Source organism: Eleutherodactylus coqui, chromosome 10, assembly GCF_035609145.1.
Source record: "Eleutherodactylus coqui strain aEleCoq1 chromosome 10, aEleCoq1.hap1, whole genome shotgun sequence".
NCBI lineage: Eukaryota > Metazoa > Chordata > Amphibia > Anura > Eleutherodactylidae > Eleutherodactylus > Eleutherodactylus coqui.
The window spans coordinates 1,821,002-1,845,003 of NC_089846.1; the positions used below are offsets into that span (position 1 = coordinate 1,821,002).

Genomic DNA, 24,002 nt, shown 5'->3' on the forward strand with positions numbered 1-24,002 from the left:
GCGATCTGTAGCATCGGAGCAATGCTTTGTCGGCCGTGTGAAGGAGGCCTGAGGGTAGTCTGATGTGGTTGATGTCTGTCATAAAGGACTGGCGATGATTGGTTCGTTGGTAGATGAGAAACCCCGGAACTTTCTGTTGTGGCGCCCCCTGCAGGAGACGTGTGGTAGAGCAGACCGGGTGAGCCGCGCTCGGGGTCTCACGGCTGCAAAGAGCTCATCAGTCGTTGCCAAACTACAACTACCGTCATCCCCTGCGCTGTAGCTCCGCCCCTGCCAGGTATCTTTCCTGGAATGTCTGTAACGTCACCCGCGGTCAACCGGAACCGGAAGTTGGTCCCGTGCGGCCCGAGGACCGGAAGCGGCGGGGATGGTGAGAGCCGCTGGAGTGGGAGCCGCCGGTGGCGGCGGGTGTCATGGCGGCTCCCGCGGTGCGTGCTGTAGTTATAGGGGTACATGAGTCCCGCTGTGTGCTGCAGTCCTCTGCTTGCCGTCTCTGAATGTTCTAGATGTTTTGTATGCCGAAGGGTGGAGATGAAATCCCCCCAAAATCGTTACTAAGGGGTGAAAAATGCCAAAACGAAAACTCCTCGCGTTCTGCTGGACGGCTTGTTAGGCTGTCGGTTCTCCATCGATGCGACCGCATACTGGGGACTGCGACGTGCGGGGGGCGCCTGGTGCGGCGGGGGACTGCGGGGGGCGCCTGGTGCGGCGGGGGACTGCGGGGGGCGCCTGGTGCGGCGGGGGACTGCGACGTGCGGGGGGCGCCTGGTGCGGCGGGGGACTGCGGGGGGCGCCTGGTGCGGCGGGGGGCTGCGACGTGCGGGGGGGCGCCTGGTGCGGCGGGGGGCTGCGACGTGCGGGGGGGCGCCTGGTGCGGCGGGGGACTGCGGGGGGCGCCTGGGGGGACTGCGACGTGCGGGGGGCGCCTGGGGGGACTGCGACGTGCGGGGGGGCGCCTGAGGGGGGCTGCGACGTGCGGGGGGGCGCCTGGTGCGGCGGGGGACTGCGACGTGCGGGGGGCGCCTGGTGCGGCGGGGGACTGCGGGGGGGCGCCTGGGGGGACTGCGACGTGCGGGGGGGGGGGGGACTGCGACGTGCGGGGGGCGCCTGGGGGGACTGCGACGGGCGGGGGGCGCCTGGGGGGACTGCGACGTGCGGGGGGGCGCCTGAGGGGGGCTGCGACGTGCGGGGGGGCGCCTGGGGGGGCTGCGACGTGCGGGGGGGCGCCTGAGGGGGGCTGCGACGTGCGGGGGGCGCCTGGTGCGGCGGGGGACTGCGACGTGCGGGGGGCGCCTGGTGCGGCGGGGGACTGCGGGGGGCGCCTGGGGGGACTGCGACGTGCGGGGGGGGGGGACTGCGACGTGCGGGGGGCGCCTGGGGGGACTGCGACGTGCGGGGGGGCGCCTGAGGGGGGCTGCGACGTGCGGGGGGCGCCTGGGGGGGCTGCGACGTGCGGGGGGGCGCCTGAGGGGGGCTGCGACGTGCGGGGGGGCGCCTGGGGGGGGGGGGCTGCGACGTGCGGGGGGCGCCTGGTGCGGCGGGGGACTGCGACGTGCGGGCGGCGCCTGGGGGGGCTGCGACGTGCCCCAAAATGGTGGCAGCGACACCTACGGCTCGCCGCGGCGGAGGGATGAAGAGGGCGGGGCTTGTGAGAAGGGAGATACCAACCCCCGAGGCCCTCAGAGCAGTAGGGGCGTTTCCCGCCGTCACGTACCGCGCAGTCCTCCTGATGGCGGCCGGCCGTCTAATAACCCCACACCAGGGGGCAGACTGCTGTAGCGACGCGCTCAGTTCTGACAGGGATGGTCACCGCGGACCCTCATCGTCCCGCCGCTCGGCACTGTAGTAGCGCTTGCACATTAGGGCGCCCCCTGCTGTCTCTGGCCTGTAATGACAATATGATACATTTCGCTCCACAGGAAAGTGAATATTCCGACCCCGACATGGCTGGACTGGGCGAAACCGAGAATGGCGAGAACATCGTGTACTGCGTGTGCCGGAAGCCCGACATCAACTGCTTCATGATGTAAGCAGGGCGCTGGGGGAGGGGCTTAGGTTCCATCACTGACCCGCCGACCCTCTGTTATAATGGGCGAGAACACCCCCCTCAGAGTATTGGGGCCCCAATCCCCCTTGTGTCCCCAATCCCCCTTGTGTCCCCAATACCCCTTGTGTCCCGGATGGGCGGAGCCCCAGCAGTCCCCTCCCCATCATGTGTCCGGATGGGCGGAGCCCCAGCTGCTCCCCTCCCCCCCATCTTGTGTCCAGGTTGGGTGGGGCCTTAGCTGCTCCCCTCCCCCCCATCTTGTGTCCAGGTTGGGCGGGGCCCCCACTGCTCCCCTCCCCCCCATCTTGTGTCCAGGTTGGGCGGGGCCCCAGCTGCTCCCCTCTCCCCCCCATCTTGTGTCCAGGCTGGGCGGGGCCCCCGCTGCTCCCCTCCCCCCCATCTTGTGTCCAGGCTGGGCGGGGCCCCAGCTGCTCCCCTCTCCCCCCCATCTTGTGTCCAGGCTGGGCGGGGCCCCCGCTGCTCCCCTCCCCCCATCTTGTGTCCAGGCTGGGCGGGGCCCCCGCTGCTCCCCTCCCCCCATCTTGTGTCCAGACTGGGCGGGGCCCCAGCTGCTCCCCTCCCCCCATCTTGTGTCCAGGCTGGGCGGGGCCCCCGCTGCTCCCCTCCCCCCCATCTTGTGTCCAGGCTGGGCGGGGCCCCCGCTGCTCCCCTCCCCCCATCTTGTGTCCTGAGGGGTGACGGCCTTCTTCTCTGTTCAGCGGCTGTGATCACTGCAATGAATGGTTCCACGGACACTGCATCAACATCACTGAGAAGATGGCGAAGGCGATCCGGGAATGGTACTGCATGCAATGCCGAGGTGAGCCACACGGTGTCCTGGCGGACGGCACATTGTAAGAGCTACCGCCGGAGGAGGCTCTGGGCGTGTAAGGGGGGGGAGCAGTGAGCGGCGCTCTACAGGGGCAGATTTTTTGCTTGTGGGGGCGAATGGTGATTACTGCGATCGCCGGCGGGGGAGGGGCTCGCCGCCAGTCAGCCGATCATTTGCACGGCCTGAACACCCGGGTGAAGGTTTGTGCCCGATGGTTGGGCTGTGTACAAGGCCCCCAACGGGGCGGTCCAGGAGGTAAGTGTCAGGCCATCCCTGTGGCCCCCGTCAGTCCTCCCAGGTAGCTCTGTCACGGGGCCGACTAAGCAGATGACCGCCTGGCCAGTCCCTGGCCTCATTGGTACAGCGGCACGTGGCCAAATAAAGGCACCAACCCGAGACCTCGTGGGCTGGCGGGACGGGTACATCGCTTTGTAAGCAGCTCCGTGCTGGCACAGAAGATCCGCAATGGAGCTCCGTCGGAGCGCACGCAGGTGAGGCCTCCTGGGGGCGCTATCGCTTGGACAGTGAAATGCATATTCGCTGTGTCCGTTTATAGCAGCGAGTCGCCACTTCTGGGTCCGTGGGTGTGCGCCCGCTGGGCTCCGTTCTCCCTCTGACCAAGCTATCCAGAAGTGGGCAGAGCACCGGAGATGGCAAGTCTGTGCCCTACACAAAGATGGCGCCCGGCGTCTGACCGCCAACACGCTGCCTTGGGGTGTTTAGTTCGTCTGCGAACACCCAGCGCGTTTCTGGACCCGGTTACGTGTTTTTTTGCTTGTGTTCTTTGCAGTTTACAAGCGGGTCACACTGATTTAGCGCGTATCGCTGCGGAGGCGCGCGGTCCTGTGGGCTGCAGAGGGATATGTCGGGTCACACTGATTTAGCGCGTATCGCTGCGGAGGCGCGCGGTCCTGTGGGCTGCAGAGGGATATGTCGGGTCACACTGATTTAGCGTGTATCGCTGCGGAGGCGCGCGGTCCTGTGGGCTGCAGAGGGATATGTCGGGTCACACTGATTTAGCGCGTATCGCTGCGGAGGCGCGCGGTCCTGTGGGCTGCAGAGGGATATGTCGGGTCACACTGATTTAGCGTGTATCGCTGCGGAGGCGCGCGGTCCTGTGGGCTGCAGAGGGATATGTCGGGTCACACTGATTTAGCGCGTATCGCTGCGGAGGCGCGCGGTCCTGTGGGCTGCAGAGGGATATGTCGGGTCACACTGATTTAGCGCGTATCGCTGCGGAGGCGCGCGGTCCTGTGGGCTGCAGAGGGATATGTCGGGTCACACTGATTTAGCGCGTATCGCTGCGGAGGCGCGCGGTCCTGTGGGCTGCAGAGGGATATGTCGGGTCACACTGATTTAGCGCGTATCGCTGCGGAGGCGCGCGGTCCTGTGGGCTGCAGAGGGATATGTCGGGTCACACTGATTTAGCGCGTATCGCTGCGGAGGCGCGCGGTCCTGTGGGCTGCAGAGGGATATGTCGGGGCGCGCGGTCCTGTGGGCTGCAGAGGGATATGTCGGGTCACACTGATTTAGCGCGTATCGCTGCGGAGGCGCGCGGTCCTGTGGGCTGCAGAGGGATATGTCGGGGCGCGCGGTCCTGTGGGCTGCAGAGGGATATGTCGGGTCACACTGATTTAGCGCGTATCGCTGCGGAGGCCCGCGGTCCTGTGGCTGCAGAGGGATATGTCGGGTCACACTGATTTAGCGCGTATCGCTGCGGAGGCGCGCGGTCCTGTGGGCTGCAGAGGGATATGTCGGGTCACGCTGATTTAGCGCGTATCGCTGCGGAGGCGCGCGGTCCTGTGGGCTGCAGAGGGATATGTCGGGTCACGCTGATTTAGCGCGTATCGCTGCGGAGGCCCGCGGTCCTGTGGCTGCAGAGGGATATGTCGGGTCACACTGATTTAGCGCGTATCGCTGCGGAGGCCCGCGGTCCTGTGGCTGCAGAGGGATATGTCGGGTCACACTGATTTAGCGCGTATCGCTGCGGAGGCGCGCGGTCCTGTGGGCTGCAGAGGGATATGTCGGGTCACGCTGATTTAGCGCGTATCGCTGCGGAGGCGTGCGGTCCTGTGGGCTGCAGAGGGATATGTCGGGTCATAACATGGACCACGGAGATGCTACCGTGTTCTTTTCCACACATGTAAATAAGGCTGGTCTGAGTGCCGCACTGCAAATCAATGGCGACGCAGGCTGCATGTTACATACATGTAATACGGAGCGCGAATACGCACTTGTGACTGTACCCCATCATAGGACAGCGTCACGTGCCGCCATACCTGTTTGTGCAGCCGCTTCCTCCATCCTCTCCCCGTCTGTCGCTCTCTGGTGTCTTCACTCAGCAGAAAACTCATGCTGGATTTCTGCTTGAAAATCCGCCCGTGTTTTGGATCTAGCTGCAGATGACTAGTGTGTCACTAAAAGGGCTGCTGGTAGGGCGCCACACTTAGCGTGACCGTGGATGGGGCGGCAGTATCTGACTGAGAAGCTCCGTCCGATTTTAGCTTTTCTTAATGTAAAGGGTGCCTTTACCAGGGGGGCTGCCTTTACCAGGGGGGCTGCCTTTACCAGGGTGGGTGCCTTTACCAGGGGGGGTGCCTTTACCAGGGGGGGTGCCTTTACCAGGGGGGGTGCCTTTACCAGGGGGGGTGCCTTTACCAGGGGGGTGCCTTTACCAGGGGGGTGCCTTTACCGGGGGGGTGCCTTTACCAGGGGGGTGCCTTTACCGGGGGGGTGCCTTTACATTAAGAAGAGCTGAAGTTCCTCTTTTCTTTTCCATTTAGCGAAGTATCCTCATCTGGAGATCAAGTATCGACACAAGAAGTCCAAGGACCGCGAGCGAGAAGCCGAGAGAGAGGAGAACGAGGAGCCACAGAGGAACGACAGGAGGAGGAACAGCACCGGCAGCGGCGGCAAAGTAACGTACACACTGTGCGATGGTCCCGGGGCCAGGGGCCCACTGAGGATCCTGTCTGTTGTCTTACTGGCTCCCAAGTCTCCCAAAGAGACTGATCCCTGCGAACTAGCTCTCCGCCAGAAGGAGAAGACCTCCCTGAGTGCCGCTTCTGCCTGGAGGAGAACTGGTTTGCACCCCTTTACCCAGGCAGCACTGCCTGTCGGTCCCCCTCCACCCCTGGAACTCCACAAGGAGGACCGGCACCCCAGAACATAAAGACTAAGATAGAGATCATTGATTTGGTGCAGAAAGCTGCAGCATTGTCTCTTCTATGTCTTCTATAGATCAAGCGATCGGCCCGCATGTGCGGGGAGTGCGAGTCATGTATCCGCCCCGAGGACTGTGGGGTGTGCGACTTCTGCAGAGACATGAAGAAGTTTGGAGGGCCCAATAAGATTCGTCAAAAATGCCGTCTCCGCCAGTGTCAAGTTAGAGCGAGGGTACGAGATGCTTCTGTCATAGTATTGTTGTGTGCGCGGCGCCTGATGTATATAATGACACCTCCTATATCTGTGGTACACACAACGCTGAAAGACGATTGGGTTAATTAATTTTTGGGCACAATCTGTATTTAAAAAAACAAACCAAAAAAAACTGAAATACACTGACCACAGAGCCCAATGATAGGCTGATGTCACAGCTTACCTCCTCCCCCCTCTCTGACCACTAAGCCTAATAAAAGTCTGACAGTTGCCTATCATCTCATCATCACAGACAGGATTACACTGAGAGGAGACACCTATATATAGATAACACAGGGCCACCATTCACAATAGTCACAGCCCACCTCCTCCCCTCCCTGCACAGGCAGGATTACACTGAGAGGTGACACCTATATATAGATAATACAGGGCCACCATTCACATTAGTCACAGCTCACCTCCTCCCCTCCCTGCACAGGCAGGATTACACTGAGAGGTGACACCTATATATAGATAACACAGGACCCACCAGTCACAATAGTCACAGCTCACCTCCTCCCCTCCCTGCACAGACAGGATTACACTGAGAGGAGACACCTATATATAGATAACACAGGGCCACCATTCACATTAGTCACAGCTCACCTCCTCCCCTCCCTGCACAGGCAGGATTACACTGAGAGGTGACACCTATATATAGATAACACAGGACCACCATTCACAATGGTCACAGCTCACCTCTTCCCCTCCCTGTACAGACAGGATTATACTAAGAGGAGACACCTATATATAGATAACACAGGACCCACCAGTCACAATAGTCACAGCTCACCTCCTCCCCTCCCTGTGCATACAGGATTGCAGGGAGAGGAGACACCTATATATAGATAACACAGGATCCACCATTCACAATAGTCACAGCTCACCTCCTCCCCTCCCTGTGCATACAGGATTACACTGAGAGGAGACGCCTATATATAGATAACACAGGAACCACCATTCATAATAGTCACAGCTCCCCTCCTCCCCTCCTTGCACAGACAGGATTACATTGAGAGGGGACACCTGTATATAGATAACACAGGACCACCATTCACAATTGTCACAGCTCACCTCCTCCCCTCCCTGCACAGACAGAATTACACTGAGAGGAGACACCTATATATAGGTAACACAGGACCCACCATTCACAATAGTCACAGCTCACCTCCTCCCCTCCCTGTACAGACAGGATTACACTGAGAGGTGACACCTATATATAGATAACACAGGACCACCATTCACAATAGATCACAGCTCCCCTCCTCCCCTCCTTGCACAGACAGGATTACATTGAGAGGGGACACCTAAATATAGATAACACAGGATCCACCGTTCACAATAGTCACAGCTCACCTCCTCCCCTCCCTGTACAGACAGGATTACACTGAGAGGAGACACCTATATATAGATAACACAGGAGTCACCATTCACAATAGTCACAGCTCACCCCCCCCCCCTCCCTGCACAGGCAGGATTACACTGAGAGGTGACACCTATATATAGATAACACAGGAACCACCATTCACAATAGTCACAGCTCACCTCCTCCCCTCCCTGCACAGGCAGGATTACACTGAGAGGAGACACCTATATATAGATAACACAGGAACCATCAGTCACAATAGTCACAGCTCACCTCCTCCCCTCCCTGTACAGACAGAATTACACTGAGAGGAGACACCTATATATAGGTAACACAGGACCCACCATTCACAATAGTCACAGCTCCCCTCCTCCCCTCCCTGTACATACAGGATTACACTGAGAGGTGACACCTATATATAGATAACACAGGACCCACCATTCACAATAGTCACAGCTCACCTCCTCCCCTCCCTGTACAGACAGGATTACACTAAGAGGAGACTCCTATATATAGATAACACCCAGTGGCGTAGCTAAAGTCTCATGGGCCCAGGTGCAAAAGTTTATCTTGGGCCCCCCCAGCTTCTCTTAACCACTCAACGCAGAGATGTAACTTGAAGCTTCTGGACCCCAATGCATAACCTGTAACCGGGCCCCCAACTAGAATGGTTTCTTCATAGTACTGGGCTATATGGAGAAGAGAAGCCTTATGGGCCCCCTAAGCCTTCTGTGCCCGGGTGCAGCTGCATCCCCTACAGTCACACCACTCACCATAGTCACAGCTTACCTCCTCCCTCTACCTGCTCACTCCGATGCCGTCTGCCCCCCGTACGGCTGCTGCTTGGCGTCTGACATCATTTTATGCGCCTGCAGTTTTTTTACATGCAGGAAATATTCCAGATCAATTAGAATAGTAATTGTGGTCGTTTGGTGGTTCGGGCGGCTCCCACGCCCCCCGCAGGCCAGTAATGGTGGGAGCACACACAATCAGCGGGACAGGTAGCCTCTAATGGCGCAGCATTCCCTATATCCCTGCAGTAGGTGATGCGCTGGTGCGGCTGCCCTCGCATGCGGCCGGGAATGAAGTGCTGTAAAGAATGGAACGTCTTAAGGGGGTCCCGGCTAGCCTGCCAGGACTGAGAACAGGTGGGCAACGGACCCCTCTTATCTATGGCATATCGGGAGCAAAACCCCCTAAAGGGGGCTGTCGTGCCAAAGTAGGCTATTCCGCCCCTCGTAGGATAGGGAATAGCTGATCCTTGGGGGTCCCTAGTGAGTCTTACACTGCCTGTCCAGAATGACACTCCAGACCCCATTTCCATTCCCAGTGGTCGGACCCCCGTCATAAGACTGTGGCTACCCCACGTTGGTGGGACGGCCCCTGTAAGGCATCGGGGGGCCGCAGCTGTTGGGAACCGCTCCTCAGTACATGCGTTGGCGTGGAGACGTCTTCAGGGTATGAGCCCCCCACTGCGGCCGACATCCTGTATATGTACCTGAACACGAAGGAAGGCTGGAGGTGTGAGTGCGCGACTTCACCGGAGGACCAATGAGAGCCGGATAAAGGGCTCATACACACGGGCGGACCTACACACTGGAGCCCCCCGCAGCCCCTCCCCCGCCCCCCCCTCCGGACCGGCTCCAGGGCTGCTTCTTCAACAAGCATATTTATTGTGTATTCTAAAACAATCGGTTCGTCCCGCAGTCACCAGCCGAGCTGGGGGGCGCCAGAGTAGATGGGGATGCGGGAGAAACCGCAGGTATGAATCCCCCCATGTAAACCACTGGGGGTTAGCCCCCCCCGCAGCGCTTGACCCATTGTGCAGCCATTCGCTGTGGCGGTAGAGGCCGCATTCGGCGCCGTGCATGCCCACGTATCACAGCTCACGGACAGGCGCAGTCTGACCTCAGGAACTCGCTGTTTGCATGCGGTGTGTGTGCGTGGACAGCGTGCGGCGCGCGCTGCGAATGTGTGCAGAGGATTAGAGCCTGCTGCAGTTCATTTTGCGTCTCGCTCCTCGGTGTCTACACGCGTGTGCGCATGGAAGGCCCATTGCATCTCATTGGCTCCATTCACCCGTGTGCCATGAGCCCGTACACGCATGAAAGATACAAAACGAGGAGCTCAATCTATGGCGCGTTTCAGTCCATGAAGCTTCAGGCGGTGTGAATAAGCCCCTACTGCGTGCCTTCAGGATGGGAGGCGCGTCCGTCACTGCGGGAGACCTCGGCGGATCTTATTTGGAATTGGGCACAAAAAGTCCCCTCATTTCTGTGTGGCGTCCTCTCTGGGGTCATCCAGGTGATCTGAAGATCAGTATGCTGCATGACCGCCCCCCATGTGCGTCCCGAGACCTCGCGATGGAAAGTGTATCCAAGACCCCATATGGACTCCGAACCAGGCCGACGCCACAGACACAGCTTAAAGGGGTTGTCCAGGGTTAGAAAAACAGGGCTGCTTTCTTCCAAACACAGTGCCACTCTTGTCTGTAGGTTGTGACCGGTATTGCAGCTCAGCTTCCATTCACTTCAGTGGAATTGAACTGCAATACTAGACACAGCCCCACAGAGAAGGGTGGCGCTGTGTTTAGAAGAAAGACATATTTTGCTCACCCTGGCCGCCCCTTTTAATAGCATCCACTGGTGAGCAGCCTTCACTATGCCCCAGCTGCCATTCTCACCAGTCAGCGGAGTTGTTGGGGGCGCCAAGAGGCCCTTCCAGCTGGCGGCGTAGCCCTCTAGTCAGCTGTGGCCTCGGAGCCAATGCTGACTGTGGCCGTTGCTGATGGCCACGAGGTATCATTAGCCTCACATGCTGCGGTCAGGAAGAGGTTAAAGGACTCCTCCGATATTCCGCTGTATTTTCACTGCTTTGGGTATGTTTCTTGTTCAGAAAATGCTGCGTGTGAAGGATGACGAGCTGTCGGTGTACAGGGACACCCCGGAGCCCCCCAGCCTGGCCGGCTCGCTGTCCGACGACGAGCTGCCTCTGGACCCGGACCTGTACCAGGAGCTGTGCGCCGGCGGAGCCTTCGATGACCACAACCTGGTAACTGAAGCTTGGCGTGGACTTCATGGAGGCTCTGAGGAGTCCGGGGCGGTCCTAACTCTCTCCATGTTCCTTGCAGCCTTGGCTCAGCGACACGGACGACACGCCGTTTCTAGACTCTGTACTGAGGAAAAGAGCCGTCAAGGTCAAACATGTCAAGAGGCGCGAGAAGAAGTCTGAAAAAAAGGTAACTGGACAGTGGACCCTTGGCCCGCCCCCCCCTGTGTGGCGCCGCCGTGGAGGGGACCCTTGGCCCGCCCCCCTGTGTAGCGCCGCCGTAGAGGGGACCCTTGGCCCGCCCCCCCTGTGTGGCGCCGCCGTAGAGGGGACCCTTGGCCCTCCCCCCTGTGTGGCGCCGCCGTGGAGGGGGCCCTCGGCCCGCCCTACACCCCCCCCCCCCCTGTGTGGCGCCGCCGTGGAGGGGGAACTCGGGCCCCCCCCCCCCCTGTGTGGCGCCGCCGTGGAGGGGACCCTCGGCCCGCCCCCCCTGTGTGGTGCCGCCGTGGAGGGGACCCTCGGCCCGCCCCCCCTGTGTGGTGCCGCCGTGGAGGGGACCCTTGGCCCGCCACCCCCCCCCCCCCCCCCCCTGTGTGGCGCCGCCGTAGCGGGGGCCCTCGCCCCCCCCCCCCCCCCCCCCCTGTGTGGCGCCGCCCGCTGCTGTCCGTATTGTATTTTGTAATTGTCCTGTTTGCTCTTCAGAAAGATGATAAATACAAGCGACACAAGCAGAAGCAGAGGCACAAGGACAAAGCCAAGCACTCTGAACGGATGGAGAACCGGGACTACTCCTCCCTGCGCCAGTGCCTAGGGCCCAGCTGTGTGCAGCCCGCCAGGCCCAGCTCCAAGTACTGCTCAGAAGACTGTGGCATGAAACTGGCAGCCAAGTGAGTTGATCAGCGCCGGCTGTGGCATGGCTCACGCCGTGGGCATTGGTGCGGAGCTGCAGCTCCCGACAATCACCTGCGACAATCTGCAGCTTACCGCCCCAAGGCTCCATTCACACACGGCAGAAGTGCAGCTTTTCCGCATCAAATACCCGTCAATCTGCAGCCCTAATTTCAGCCTTCGCTGCACTTCTCTCCTGTCCCAATACTACGTGCTGCTGGGCACCGGCGTCATGTGATGCCAGTTCCACGTGAAGCGGCGGCGCTCAGTAGTTGCTGGTGTGCCATGTGCAGTATTGGAGAGTGAGAGGAGTGAGGCGCAGGATGACGGGCTGCAGGTCCCGGCGCTGCAGATTTTGCCGGAGTTTTGATGGGATTATGCTGTGTGTGACCGCACCCCTAGAAGGGCTCCCATGCCATCGGGCATACTGTTAGATGCCATCTCTTTATGTTTGAGGTCTTCACCAGTCTTGGGAGCAAAGGAGCTGCAGTGCTGGTTCAGTATTGCAGCCCCTCACTCCTACCACCCGACTGCACAGGGACGGCCGCCGGCTCCACTCGTGTCCTCAGCAGCGGGGCTGCAGTACTGAATACGGGGGGGTTGGGAAGCCCCCGCCATGAGATGTGCATCCCCTGTCCTGCCCTGTGCTGCTGCAATGCGGCCGTCAGCTAGGTTTTGTCTGCTTCCTTATCCCGTTTAGTCGCATCTATGAGATCCTCCCTCAGCGGATCCAGCAGTGGCAGCAGAGCCCGTGTGTCGCCGAGGAGCAGGGCAAGAAGCTACTGGAGCGCATCCGGCGGGAGCAGCAGCAGGCACGCACCAAGCTGCAGGAAATGGAGCGCCGCTTCCACGAGCTGGAGGCTCTAATCACCAAAGCCAAACAGCAGCAGATCCGCGAGGATGAAGAGGTGCGGCCAGCGGAGGGGGGTTTGCACGGACAGGTGAGGGGATTCGGATTTACTCACAGATGTTTCTCTTCCTGCCACCAGACCAACGATGGAGACAGCGATGATACCGACCTCCAGATCTTCTGCGTGTCCTGTGGCCATCCCATCAACCCTAAAGTAGCTCTAAGGCACATGGAGCGCTGCTATGCCAAGGTTAGCCACACGGACAGCGAGGCGCCGCCGCTCCATTACTCTTGGATTGGCTTTTTTCACATGCAATGTTCTGTTTTGTCTGGCAGTATGAAAGTCAAACCTCCTTTGGATCCATGTACCCAACAAGAATTGAAGGGTATGTTGGCGCTCGCCAGTCTGGTCACCGGCTTGTGCTGTGTGTGATAGAACTCCGGTGTTCCTCGTCCGCCTCTCCTAGACCAGAATGCCCAATACCTGTCAGTGGAGATCAGCAGCGCCCCTTGCATGCAGCTCATCCCTTTTCCTCTGTCCATCACTGATTGACATGCATCCTCACAGACAGGGTCCCGGGAGCCCAGGGAGGTATCTCTTTATATTTACCCGGTGCCCTGCTGTCAGGCTGCAGCCTGTGAGCACGCTCCCATAGCGATCAGTAGGAGTGTGCGCACAGCCTGCAGCGTTCCGTCTGATGGTGCAATCAGCGGGTGAGCAGTGGGAGGCAGGGGACATAACCATGACCCCCCCGGGCTTCTGCCCTGTCGGCACCATAACCTACAGTGCTCATAGCTGCTGACAGATTCCCTTTAGCACAGAAAAAGAGGTTCTGCAGCAACAGTGTGTATTATACAGTATGTTGCATATCAATTAATGTTGGACAGGAAGCTCCCCCTTCTCGTCAAAGAGCTCCTTCAGCAGCTGAGGTCTTCTAAGGAGTTGCACCCTTTCTTCCAGGCCTCCTCAGTGACTGCTGCTGTTCCTGGGACATTGTCCTGCTGTGAGCAGCCTGTATTCTGCACCGACACGCTGAAGCTCTTCACTTCTGGGGCTTCCGGTCAGATTTGTCCTATAATTCCATATCTCATAGCCCAGCATGCTGCACGGAAGCCGGCGGGTCTCCTCACCGTCAGCGGGCGCCGATCCGTATTGTGCTCTGCAGGAATTCTGTGCCCCTGCCATCTTAACTGAGCAGGGAAATGGAAACCCAGGGGCAGACGTGAGCCGCGCCCGAGCGCCGCGCTGTAGAGCATCCTTCCTGCCGCGCCGTAGAGCATCCTTCCTGCCGCGCCCGAGCGCCGCGCCGTAGAGCATCCTTCCTGCCGCGCCCGAGCGCCGCGCCGTAGAGCATCCTTCCTGCCGCCTTCCTCTCATGGAATACTTTTGTTTGCAGAGCTACTCGTCTCTTCTGTGACGTGTACAATCCACAAAGCAAGACCTACTGCAAGCGCCTGCAGGTGCTGTGCCCGGAGCACTCCCGGGACCCCAAGGTAAGCCTGCGGGGGTCTTGGTCACCACCCATTGCAAAGCCCTTGTGTAGACGCTGACCCTTGTGCCTCCTGATCAGGTGCCGGCCGATGAGGTGTGCGGCTGCCCCATCGTGAAGGACGTCTTCGAACTGACGGGAGAATTCTGCAGGGTCCCGAAGAGGAAGTGTAACCGCCATTACTGCTGGGAGAAACTGCGCCGCGCTGAGGTGGACTTGGAGCGCGTCCGCGTGGTACGTGTTACAGATCGCTGGATGGCAGGACTTGGTAGTGACTTGGCCAGCACTACCCGAGGGTCCAGTTAATATAGTTGGCAGCACAAGAATCCTTTTTCTTGGGGGGTTTTCTGAGGACCCCTGACATTGTATATAAAGAAATCAGCCACAAGCACGGCTGCGGCTGCACACGGCTGCCGGCTGCTATATACCGTGACGGCGGCAGCCAATAGGAGGCCGGACAGGGATGTGTTCAGTGACCTCCCATAAACCTTCATTACATCAGAAGCCCGTGTGCCATCGTCGGGTCCTCTGCCTGGGGGGGTGGTGTTGCCTGTCCGCTGGCAGCTTTCTGATGCCACTGAGAGTATGCAATGATTTTATATAGTTTTCAGCCTGGGAAGTCCATAATATCAGTAACTCGGGAAAGCCCTCTAACCATCTCAGGAGATCTGTAATGATGGGAGTTGTGGGGATTAGATGGACGGTCTTGTGGTTCCCCCCTTGGCCTATAAGAGGCTCTCGGAGGCTCCTTGTGTGTAGTGCCCTCTTCTATCGCTTGTAGAGCTTGTTGGCCACTAGACTGTTAGGGGGTGTTGGGACCGGTGGATGTGTGAAGGCACACAAGGTGACCGGGCTCAGGACGCCCCCTACAGGCCACCAGTAGAGAGGAGCGTCTGACCAGACTGTTAGGGGGTGTTGGGACCAGTAGATGGGGGCACACAAGGTGACCGGGCTCAGGACGCCCCCTACAGATCACCAGCAGAGAGGAACGTCTGACCAGACTGTTAGGGGGTGTTGGGACCAGTGGATGGGGGCACACAAGGTGACCGGGCTCAGGACGCCCCCTACAGACCACCAGTAGAGAGGAGCGTCTGACCAGACTGTTAGTAGGTGTTGGGACCAGTAGATGGGGGGCACACAAGGTGACCGGGCTCAGGACGCCCCCTATAGACCACCAGTAGAGAGGAACGTCTGACCAGACTGTTAGGGGGTGTTGGGACCAGTGGATGGGGGCACACAAGGTGACCGGGCTCAGGACGCCCCCTACAGACCACCAGTAGAGAGGAGCGTCTGACCAGACTGTTAGTAGGTGTTGGGACCAGTAGATGGGGGGCACACAAGGTGACCGGGCTCAGGACACCCCCTACAGACCACCAGTAGAGAGGAACGTCTGACCAGACTGTTAGGGGGTGTTGGGACCAGTGGATGGGGGTACATAAGGTGACCGGGCTCAGGACGCCCCCTATAGACCACCAGTAGAGAGGAACGTCTGACCAGACTGTTAGGGGGTGTTGGGACCAGTGGATGGGGGTACATAAGGTGACTGGGCTCAGGACGCCCCCTACAGACCACCAGTAGAGAGGAGCGTCTGACCAGACTGTTAGGGGGTGTTGGGACCAGTAGATGGGGGCACACAAGGTGACCGGGCTCAGGACGCCCCCTATAGACCACCAGTAGAGAGGAACGTCTGACCAGACTGTTAGGGGGTGTTGGGACCAGTGGATGGGGGCACACAAGGTGACCGGGCTCAGGACGCCCCCTACAGACCACCAGTAGAGAGGAGCGTCTGACCAGACTGTTAGGAGGTGTTGGGACCAGTAGATGGAGGCACACAAGGTGACCGGGCTCAGGACGCCCCCTACAGACCACCAGTAGAGAGGAGCGTCTCATCATCTGACAAGCATGTTTCATTGTCCTCCATCCAGAGATAGTGGGCGCTATTGTTACACCCTTGTATCTGTTGGAACCGTTTCCAGGTGCTTGGCTGAAGGACATTTGATCTCGCGGCCCCCCATTACATGTGCGGCCTCTGACTCCCACCGTTGCCCCCATTACATGTGCGGCCTCTGACCCCCACCGTTGCCCCTATTACGTGTACGGCCTCTGACCCCCACCGCCGCCCCCATTACGTGTACGGCCTCTGACCCCCGCCATTGCCCCCATTACGTGTACGGCCTCTGACCCCCATTACGTGTACGGCCTCTGACCCCCATTACGTGTGTGGCCTCTGACCCCCACCGTTGCCCCCATTACGTGTACGGCCTCTGACCCCCATTACGTGTACGGCCGCTGACCCCCACCGTTGCCCCCATTATATGTACGGCCGCTGACACACACCCCCCACCCCACCCCCCACGGTTGCCCCCATTACGTGTACGGCCTCTGACCCCCCACCGTCGCCCCCATTACCTGTACGGCCTCTGACACCCCACCCCCACCCCGTTGCCCCCATTACGTGTACGGCCGCTGACCCCCACCATCGCCCCCATTACCTGTACGGCCTCTGACCCCCCCACTCCCCCGTTGCCCCCATTACGTGTACGGCCGCTGACCCCCACCGTTGCCCCCATTACCTGTACGGCCGCTGACCCCCACCGTTGCCCCCATTACGTGTACGGCCGCTGACCCCCACCGTTGCCCCCATTACGTGTACGGCCGCTGACCCCCACCGTTGCCCCCATTACGTGTACGGCCGCTGACCCCCACCGTTGCCCCCATTACGTGTACGGCCGCTGACCCCCACCGTTGCCCCCATTACATGTACGGCCGCTGACCCCCACCGTTGCCCCCATTACGTGTACGGCCGCTGACCCCCACCGTTGCCCCCATTACGTGTACGGCCACTGACCCCCCACCGTTGCCCCCATTACCTGTACGGCCGCTGACCCCCACCGTTGCCCCCATTACCTGTACGGCCGCTGACCCCCACCGTTGCCCCCATTACCTGTACGGCCGCTGACCCCCACGGTTGCCCCCATTACCTGTACGGCCTCTGCCCGCCCCCCCCACCACCACCACCACCGTCGCCCCCATTACCTGTACGGCCGCTGACCCCCCACCGTCGCCCCCGTTTGCAGTGGTGTCATGAATGATAAAACTGGACGCTACGGTTGTCTGCAGCAATGGATCCAGGTTTAGTTTGGGCGCTGACAACGGCCGTGTTCATGTCTGGAGACACCAGGCTGAGCGCCTCAATCCTGCCCCCTGCTGGTGTGACGATTTGAGGGACCATCGCATACGACAGTCGGTCACCCCTAGTAGTGGTACGAGGGACAGTACGATATGTTCAGGATATCCTGCAGCTACATGTGTTTCTCTCATGGCGGCTTCCAGCAGGATAATGCTCAGCCGCACACAAGGGGGTCTCAGGAGCCCCCACAACATTGTCACACTCCCGTGGTGCCCGGTCACCAGACTTATCACCAATAGGACATGTATGGGACCATCTGGGACGCAAACTTCCACAGCTGACGAGTTTACACGATCTAGAGGCTCAGATACAGCAAATGTGGAGTGATATACCGCAGGATACCATATGGAACCTGTATACTTCCATGCCTCCTGTATCACATCATGTATCCAAGTTAAAGGCTACTAGAGCCTCCATGCCCTCTGTATCACATCTTGTATCCAAGCTAGAGGCGGTACCACAGGGTACTAGAGCCTCCATGCCTGCCTGTATCACATCTTGTATCCAAGCTAGAGGCGGTACCACAGGGTACTAGAGCCTCCATGCCCCCGTATCACATCTTGTATCCAAGCTAGAGGTGGTACAACAGGGTAGTAGAGCCTCCATGCCACCCGTATCACATCTTGTATCCAAGCTAGAGGCGGTACAACAGGGTACTAGAGCCTCCATGCCCCCCATATCACATCTTGTATCCAAGCTAGAGGCGGTACAACAGGGTACTAGAGCCTCCATGCCCACCTGTCTCACATCTTGTATCCAAGCTAGAAGCGGTACAACAGGGTACTAGAGCCTCCATGCCCCGGTATGACATCTTGTATCCAAGCTAGAGGTGGTACAGCAGGGTACTAGAGCCTCCATGCCCACCCGTATCACATCTTGTATCCAAGCTAGAGGTGGTACAGCAGGGTACTAGAGCCTCCATGCCCCGGTATGACATCCTGTATCCAAGCCAGAGGTGGTATGACAGGGTACTAGAGCCTCCATGCCCCCCGTATCACATCTTGTATCCAAGCTAGAGGCGGTACAACAGGGTACTAGAGCCTCCATGCCCCCCGTATCACATCTTGTATCCAAGCTAGAGGTGGTACAGCAGGGTACTAGAGCCTCCATGCCAGCCTGTATCACATCCTGTATCCAAGCTACAGGTGGTATGACAGGGTACTAGAGCCTCCATGCCCCCCGTATCACATCTTGTATCCTAGCTAGAGGTGGTATGACAGGGTACTAGAGCCTCCATGCCCCCCGTATCACATCTTGTATCCAAGCTAGAGGTGGTACAGCAGGGTACTAGAGCCTCCATGCCCCCCGTATCACATCTTGTATCCTAGCTAGAGGCGGTACAACAGGGTACTAGAGCCTCCATGCCCGCCTGTATCACATCCTGTATCCAAGCTAGAGGTGGTACAACAGGGTACTAGAGCCTCCATGCCCGCCTGTATCACATCTTGTATCCTAGCTAGAGGTGGTACAACAGGGTACTAGAGCCTCCATGCCCGCCTGTATCACATCCTGTATCCAAGCTAGAGGTGGTATGACAGGGTACTAGAGCCTCCATGCCCCCCGTATCACATCTTGTATCCTAGCTAGAGGTGGTATGACAGGGTACTAGAGCCTCCATGCCCCCCGTATCACATCTTGTATCCTAGCTAGAGGTGGTACAGCAGGGTACTAGAGCCTCCATGCCCCCCGTATCACATCTTGTATCCAAGCTAGAGGTGGTACAGCAGGGTACTAGAGCCTCCATGCCCCCCATATCACATCTTGTATCCAAGCTAGAGGTGGTACAACAGGGTACTAGAGCCTCCATGCCCCCCATATCACATCTTGTATCCAAGCTAGAAGCGGTACAACAGGGTACTAGAGCCTCCATGCCCCGGTATGACATCTTGTATCCAAGCTAGAGGTGGTACAGCAGGGTACTAGAGCCTCCATGCCCACCCGTATCACATCTTGTATCCAAGCTAGAGGTGGTACAGCAGGGTACTAGAGCCTCCATGCCCCGGTATGACATCCTGTATCCAAGCCAGAGGTGGTATGACAGGGTACTAGAGCCTCCATGCCCCCCGTATCACATCTTGTATCCAAGCTAGAGGTGGTACAGCAGGGTACTAGAGCCTCCATGCCAGCCTGTATCACATCCTGTATCCAAGCTAGAGGTGGTATGACAGGGTACTAGAGCCTCCATGCCCCCCGTATCACATCTTGTATCCTAGCTAGAGGTGGTATGACAGGGTACTAGAGCCTCCATGCCCCCCGTATCACATCTTGTATCCAAGCTAGAGGTGGTACAGCAGGGTACTAGAGCCTCCATGCCCCCCGTATCACATCTTGTATCCTAGCTAGAGGCGGTACAACAGGGTACTAGAGCCTCCATGCCCGCCTGTATCACATCCTGTATCCAAGCTAGAGGTGGTACAACAGGGTACTAGAGCCTCCATGCCCGCCTGTATCACATCTTGTATCCTAGCTAGAGGTGGTACAACAGGGTACTAGAGCCTCCATGCCCGCCTGTATCACATCCTGTATCCAAGCTAGAGGTGGTATGACAGGGTACTAGAGCCTCCATGCCCCCCGTATCACATCTTGTATCCTAGCTAGAGGTGGTATGACAGGGTACTAGAGCCTCCATGCCCCCCGTATCACATCTTGTATCCTAGCTAGAGGTGGTACAGCAGGGTACTAGAGCCTCCATGCCCCCCGTATCACATCTTGTATCCAAGCTAGAGGTGGTACAGCAGGGTACTAGAGCCTCCATGCCCCCCGTATCACATCTTGTATCCTAGCTAGAGGCGGTACAACAGGGTACTAGAGCCTCCATGTCCGCCTGTATCACATCCTGTATCCAAGCTAGAAGTGGTACAACAGGGTACTAGAGCCTCCATGCCCGCCTGTATCACATCTTGTATCCTAGCTAGAGGCGGTACAACAGGGTACTAGAGCCTCCATGCCCCCCGTATCACATCCTGTATCCAAGCTAGAGGTGGTACAGCAGGGTGCTAGAGCCTCCATGCCTCCCGTATCACATCTTGTATCCAAGCTAGAGGCGGTACAACAGGGTACTAGAGCCTCCATGCCCCCCGTATCACATCCTGTATCCAAGCTAGAGGTGGTACAACAGGGTACTAGAGCCTCCATGCCCCCCGTATCACATCTTGTATCCAAGCTAGAGGTGGTATAACAGGTTACTAGAGCCTCCATGCCCGCCCGTATCACATCTTGTATCGAAGCTCGAGGCGGTACAACAGGGTACTAGAGCCTCCATGTCCGCCTGTATCACATCCTGTATCCAAGCTAGAAGTGGTACAACAGGGTACTAGAGCCTCCATGCCCGCCTGTATCACATCTTGTATCCTAGCTAGAGGCGGTACAACAGAGTACTAGAGCCTCCATGCCCCCCGTATCACATCCTGTATCCAAGCTAGAGGTGGTACAGCAGGGTGCTAGAGCCTCCATGCCTCCCGTATCACATCTTGTATCCAAGCTAGAGGTGGTACAGCAGGGTACTAGAGCCTCCATGCCCCCCGTATCACATCTTGTATCCAAGCTAGAGGTGGTACAGCAGGGTACTAGAGCCTCCATGCCCCCCGTATCACATCTTGTACCGCCTCTCATGCCGGACGCTCCGGGCTGCTGGCTGTAGATGCTTGTGCGCGGTCATGTCTGTGTATTCTGGGGGTCCGTTCTCTGTCTCCGCCCCTCAGTCGGTGGGATCTGGAGTAGAAGCTCGGGGCTTGTCCTTTGATGGAACATAAAGGCCGCCCACACTGTCTGCTGCTTGTTTAACCCCTTAATGACCCTTTTTCGGGATTTTACCCATCTGCTGGTTTTGCTGCCCTATTGTTTTCTTTAGCGAACACCATTATTTTGGTGCGTTCCCCCCGTGACGTATAGGGCCATTTTTAAATTTTTTTATTTTTAAATCTTTTCACTGACTTTTTTTTTGTATTTTTTAGTATTTTGGGGGTAAAAAGCTAAAAAAAAGATTAAAAAAAAAAAACCATTTTAGTTATATTTTTTAATTAGTCTCTTCCCAGTACAATAAAGCACTGCGGCGCCCCTCGTTCTGTTTCAGACCTCTTGATATATAGTATGTCGGGTATTAGTGGGCGTCGGCTTTGTATATACTGTTTATTCCATAGTTTTGTCTGGCTGATGGATGGAATGCTGTGTGTTCCTATCCATGTTCCGTGACGTCATGTAAGACCGCTGGGGGCAGTCACATGGGTTTTTTATTTGACACTCCCCTGTAGCCGGGGCGTCCATAGGGGCTGCATCCATAGGAGTCTCATCAGTCACTGGCAGAGCTGGCCCGGGTCTAGTATGACCCTGCAGCTCTGCTGTAGCAGGGATCCCTGGCGGTCACATGACCCCAGCCCACCAATGGCGTCTGGGTCTACCATGGCTTATGATCACTATTATTAGCTATGATACATTGCAGTAAGGAAGTACTGTAGTGCATTATCAGAGCCATCATAGCATTGAAGGTTCAAGTTCCCTGCAGGGGCATGAAAATGTCAAAAAATAGCTAGACCCTTTTGGTTGTGCAGAAGAATATGCAGCCCGTTCTGTGGAGTCTATACATATACACACCGGCGGGGTTTTCCTTCAGAACGCATCCATCGTCCAGTGATCTCACTGGGCCATAAAAGCATGGCTCGGCTGCCCATTGCAGTAATAAAAATGGTGCCAACGAAAACCACAGGTCACCACGCAGAAAGCAGGCCCTCGGATGCCCGCGGCGGCAGAAAATAAAGATAAAAATCAAGTCCTTAGGACCAAAGGGGGCCACTTTACTAAAGGGTTAATGGGGTTCATTACTCCCCTGTGACCGGATCCTGCATTATGGGAGTCTCAGATCAGTGGGGTTCACATACTTTACTGAACACTTCGCTCATGGAATCTATTGGTGTCCGAGCTCACCGATCCGCACACATGCTATGCCAGCTTGGAGGGTTCTGCATTTTTGCACGAGACCCTCCTAGTCCAGGTCTGTTGAAGTCAATCTGGCTGAACCATTTAAGATGGAGGAACCCAAGCATCAGACCCTGACAAGCCGCTCTTTGGGCCACTGCGCTTGCGCACAGAGCTGATGCCTGCAAGAAGCGGACAGCTCCATTCCCACGGCAGTGGACAGACTTGGTATTACAAGTTGACTTGCCTGTAATCCTTAGTTTGGCCACTACAGAGAGAATGGAGCTGTCTGCTCTCTATAGGAATTGGTTCTGTGCACCAGCGGACCGACCTGCTGGACTGCAGACGCCTGCGACAGGCCGTCAATGTAACACTGAAGCGCCCTCTACTGGGTCAGATTGCTGCAGAGCGTCACTCTTGGGCTCCAGCCTGTCAGTCACTGTCCTACTTTTCTGTCTTTGCAGTGGTACAAACTGGATGAACTGTTTGAGCAGGAACGTAATGTCCGCATGGCGATGACGAACCGAGCCGGCCTCCTCGCGCTCATGTTACACCAGACCATCCAGCACGACCCTGTCACCACGGACCTGCGGACGCACACGGAGCGCTGATGGGGGGAGGGGCTTTTATATCTGGAAAGATTGGGTTTTGTGTTTCTACCAGCACTTCTCTAGCCTTTTTCTATACGGCGTGCGGATCCCATGTTTAAAGGAACACTAGACCCAAAGCTGAATGGTAAAGGTACCTCCACGGCTCGGCGCCCCCTGCTGGTCGTTGGGCTGCAGCATAACGGACTGTCATGTAGGGACACTCGGGGTTAATTTCCTGCTGAACTGTTATATTGACGGGTGAGACTTGGGCTCCTTAAGCAGCTGCCCGCCGTCCCAGTGATTGTCGCTGCTCCCTGAATGGAGGCGGAGCTTGCTTCCATGCACAGAAACGGGCAGTCAGTCCTAGATGGACCTCTGCTTGTGTAAATGGGCCGGCGGTCTCTAGGTGAGCTACAAACCGAGCGCCTCAACAAGTCAGTGATTCTCGCTACCCCCCCGCAGGGTCCCGTGTTTAGCCTGCGGGGTCCTGTATTTACACGGAATGACAGCTGCTCATTACTTGGGTGACTATTAGCCCGTCTAAAAGTATCCTTAGACAAGGGGGCGGGACTTAATCTTTACTGCGGAGGGGGAGTCACCTGCTGCAGCCAGACACGGGGCGGTTGGGAGGGGACACAATTCTTCATGTACTTTGTTATGATGTAAGGCCGTGGGATGGCAGCTGCTTCTGTGTAGTGCCAGGGACTGGAGGTGCTGACCGAGGACCCCTTGTATGTTCTCCACTGTATAAATGCCCAGGCCACAGGACCGCGGAGCGGCAGCTGGAACTTGGAGGCGACTCCGGACCCTTGTTTTTAGAAGGCAGTTTGGCCATAATGGGAATAGCTGAAAAGATTTTACTTTTTGAAACCCACTTTCATCATTTGTTATGTAATCCGAAGAGAATTAAATGTACATATAATAATGGGGTGCTGTCTGATTATTCATCTGCGGACGGAGATACTGTGTCCATACATTACTGCTCCTGAGTTACATCCTGTATTATACCCCAGAGCTGCACTCACTATTCTGTTGGTGGAGTCACTGTGTACATACATTACTTATCCTGTACTGCTCCTGAGTTACATCCTGTATTATACCCCAGAGCTGCACTCACTATTCTGCTGCTGGAGTCACTGTGTACATAGATTACTTATCTTGTACTGCTCCTGAGTTACATCCTGTATTATACCCCAGAGCTGCACTCACTATTCTGCTGGTGGAGTCACTGTGTACATCCTGTACTGACCCTGAGTTACATTGTGTATTATACTCCAGAGCTGCACTCACTATTCTGCTGGTGGAGTCACTGTGTACATACATTACTTATCCTGTACTCACCCTGAGTTACATCCTGTATTATACTGCAGAGC

At 57.5% G+C, this 24,002-nt stretch overlaps 1 protein-coding gene across 4 annotated transcripts; it reads left to right on the forward strand.

The window, feature by feature from the left end:
* Positions 1–322: 322 nt before the first annotated feature.
* On the forward strand, positions 323–23,554 carry CXXC1 (CXXC finger protein 1). 4 transcript variants are annotated; one of them, XM_066579966.1, is made up of 14 exons: positions 323–370; positions 1,920–2,026; positions 2,767–2,867; positions 5,663–5,796; positions 6,120–6,275; positions 10,558–10,713; positions 10,793–10,900; positions 11,413–11,597; positions 12,299–12,506; positions 12,588–12,698; positions 12,785–12,834; positions 13,846–13,942; positions 14,020–14,172; positions 22,504–23,554. In XM_066579966.1, exons 1-14 carry the CDS (start codon positions 368–370, stop codon positions 22,648–22,650), a joined length of 1,716 nt encoding a protein of 571 aa, XP_066436063.1. In that variant the 5' UTR covers positions 323–367; the 3' UTR covers positions 22,651–23,554. The 4 variants fall into 4 exon arrangements, with proteins under 4 accessions (XP_066436063.1, XP_066436062.1, XP_066436061.1 ...); XM_066579965.1 differs by having other exon boundaries at positions 341–428; XM_066579964.1 differs by having other exon boundaries at positions 347–449.
* The last annotated feature ends 448 nt before the right edge of the window (positions 23,555–24,002 follow it).

Coding starts and splice junctions, on each gene's coding strand:
- CXXC1 (XM_066579964.1), top strand. CDS start 414: ATGGCGGCTCCCGCGGTGCGTGCTGTAGTTATAGGG. Junction 5,797..6,119: donor GCACCGGCAGCGGCGGCAAA/GTAACGTACACA, acceptor TGTCTTCTATAG/ATCAAGCGATCGGCCCGCAT. Junction 14,173..22,503: donor ACTTGGAGCGCGTCCGCGTG/GTACGTGTTACA, acceptor CTGTCTTTGCAG/TGGTACAAACTGGATGAACT.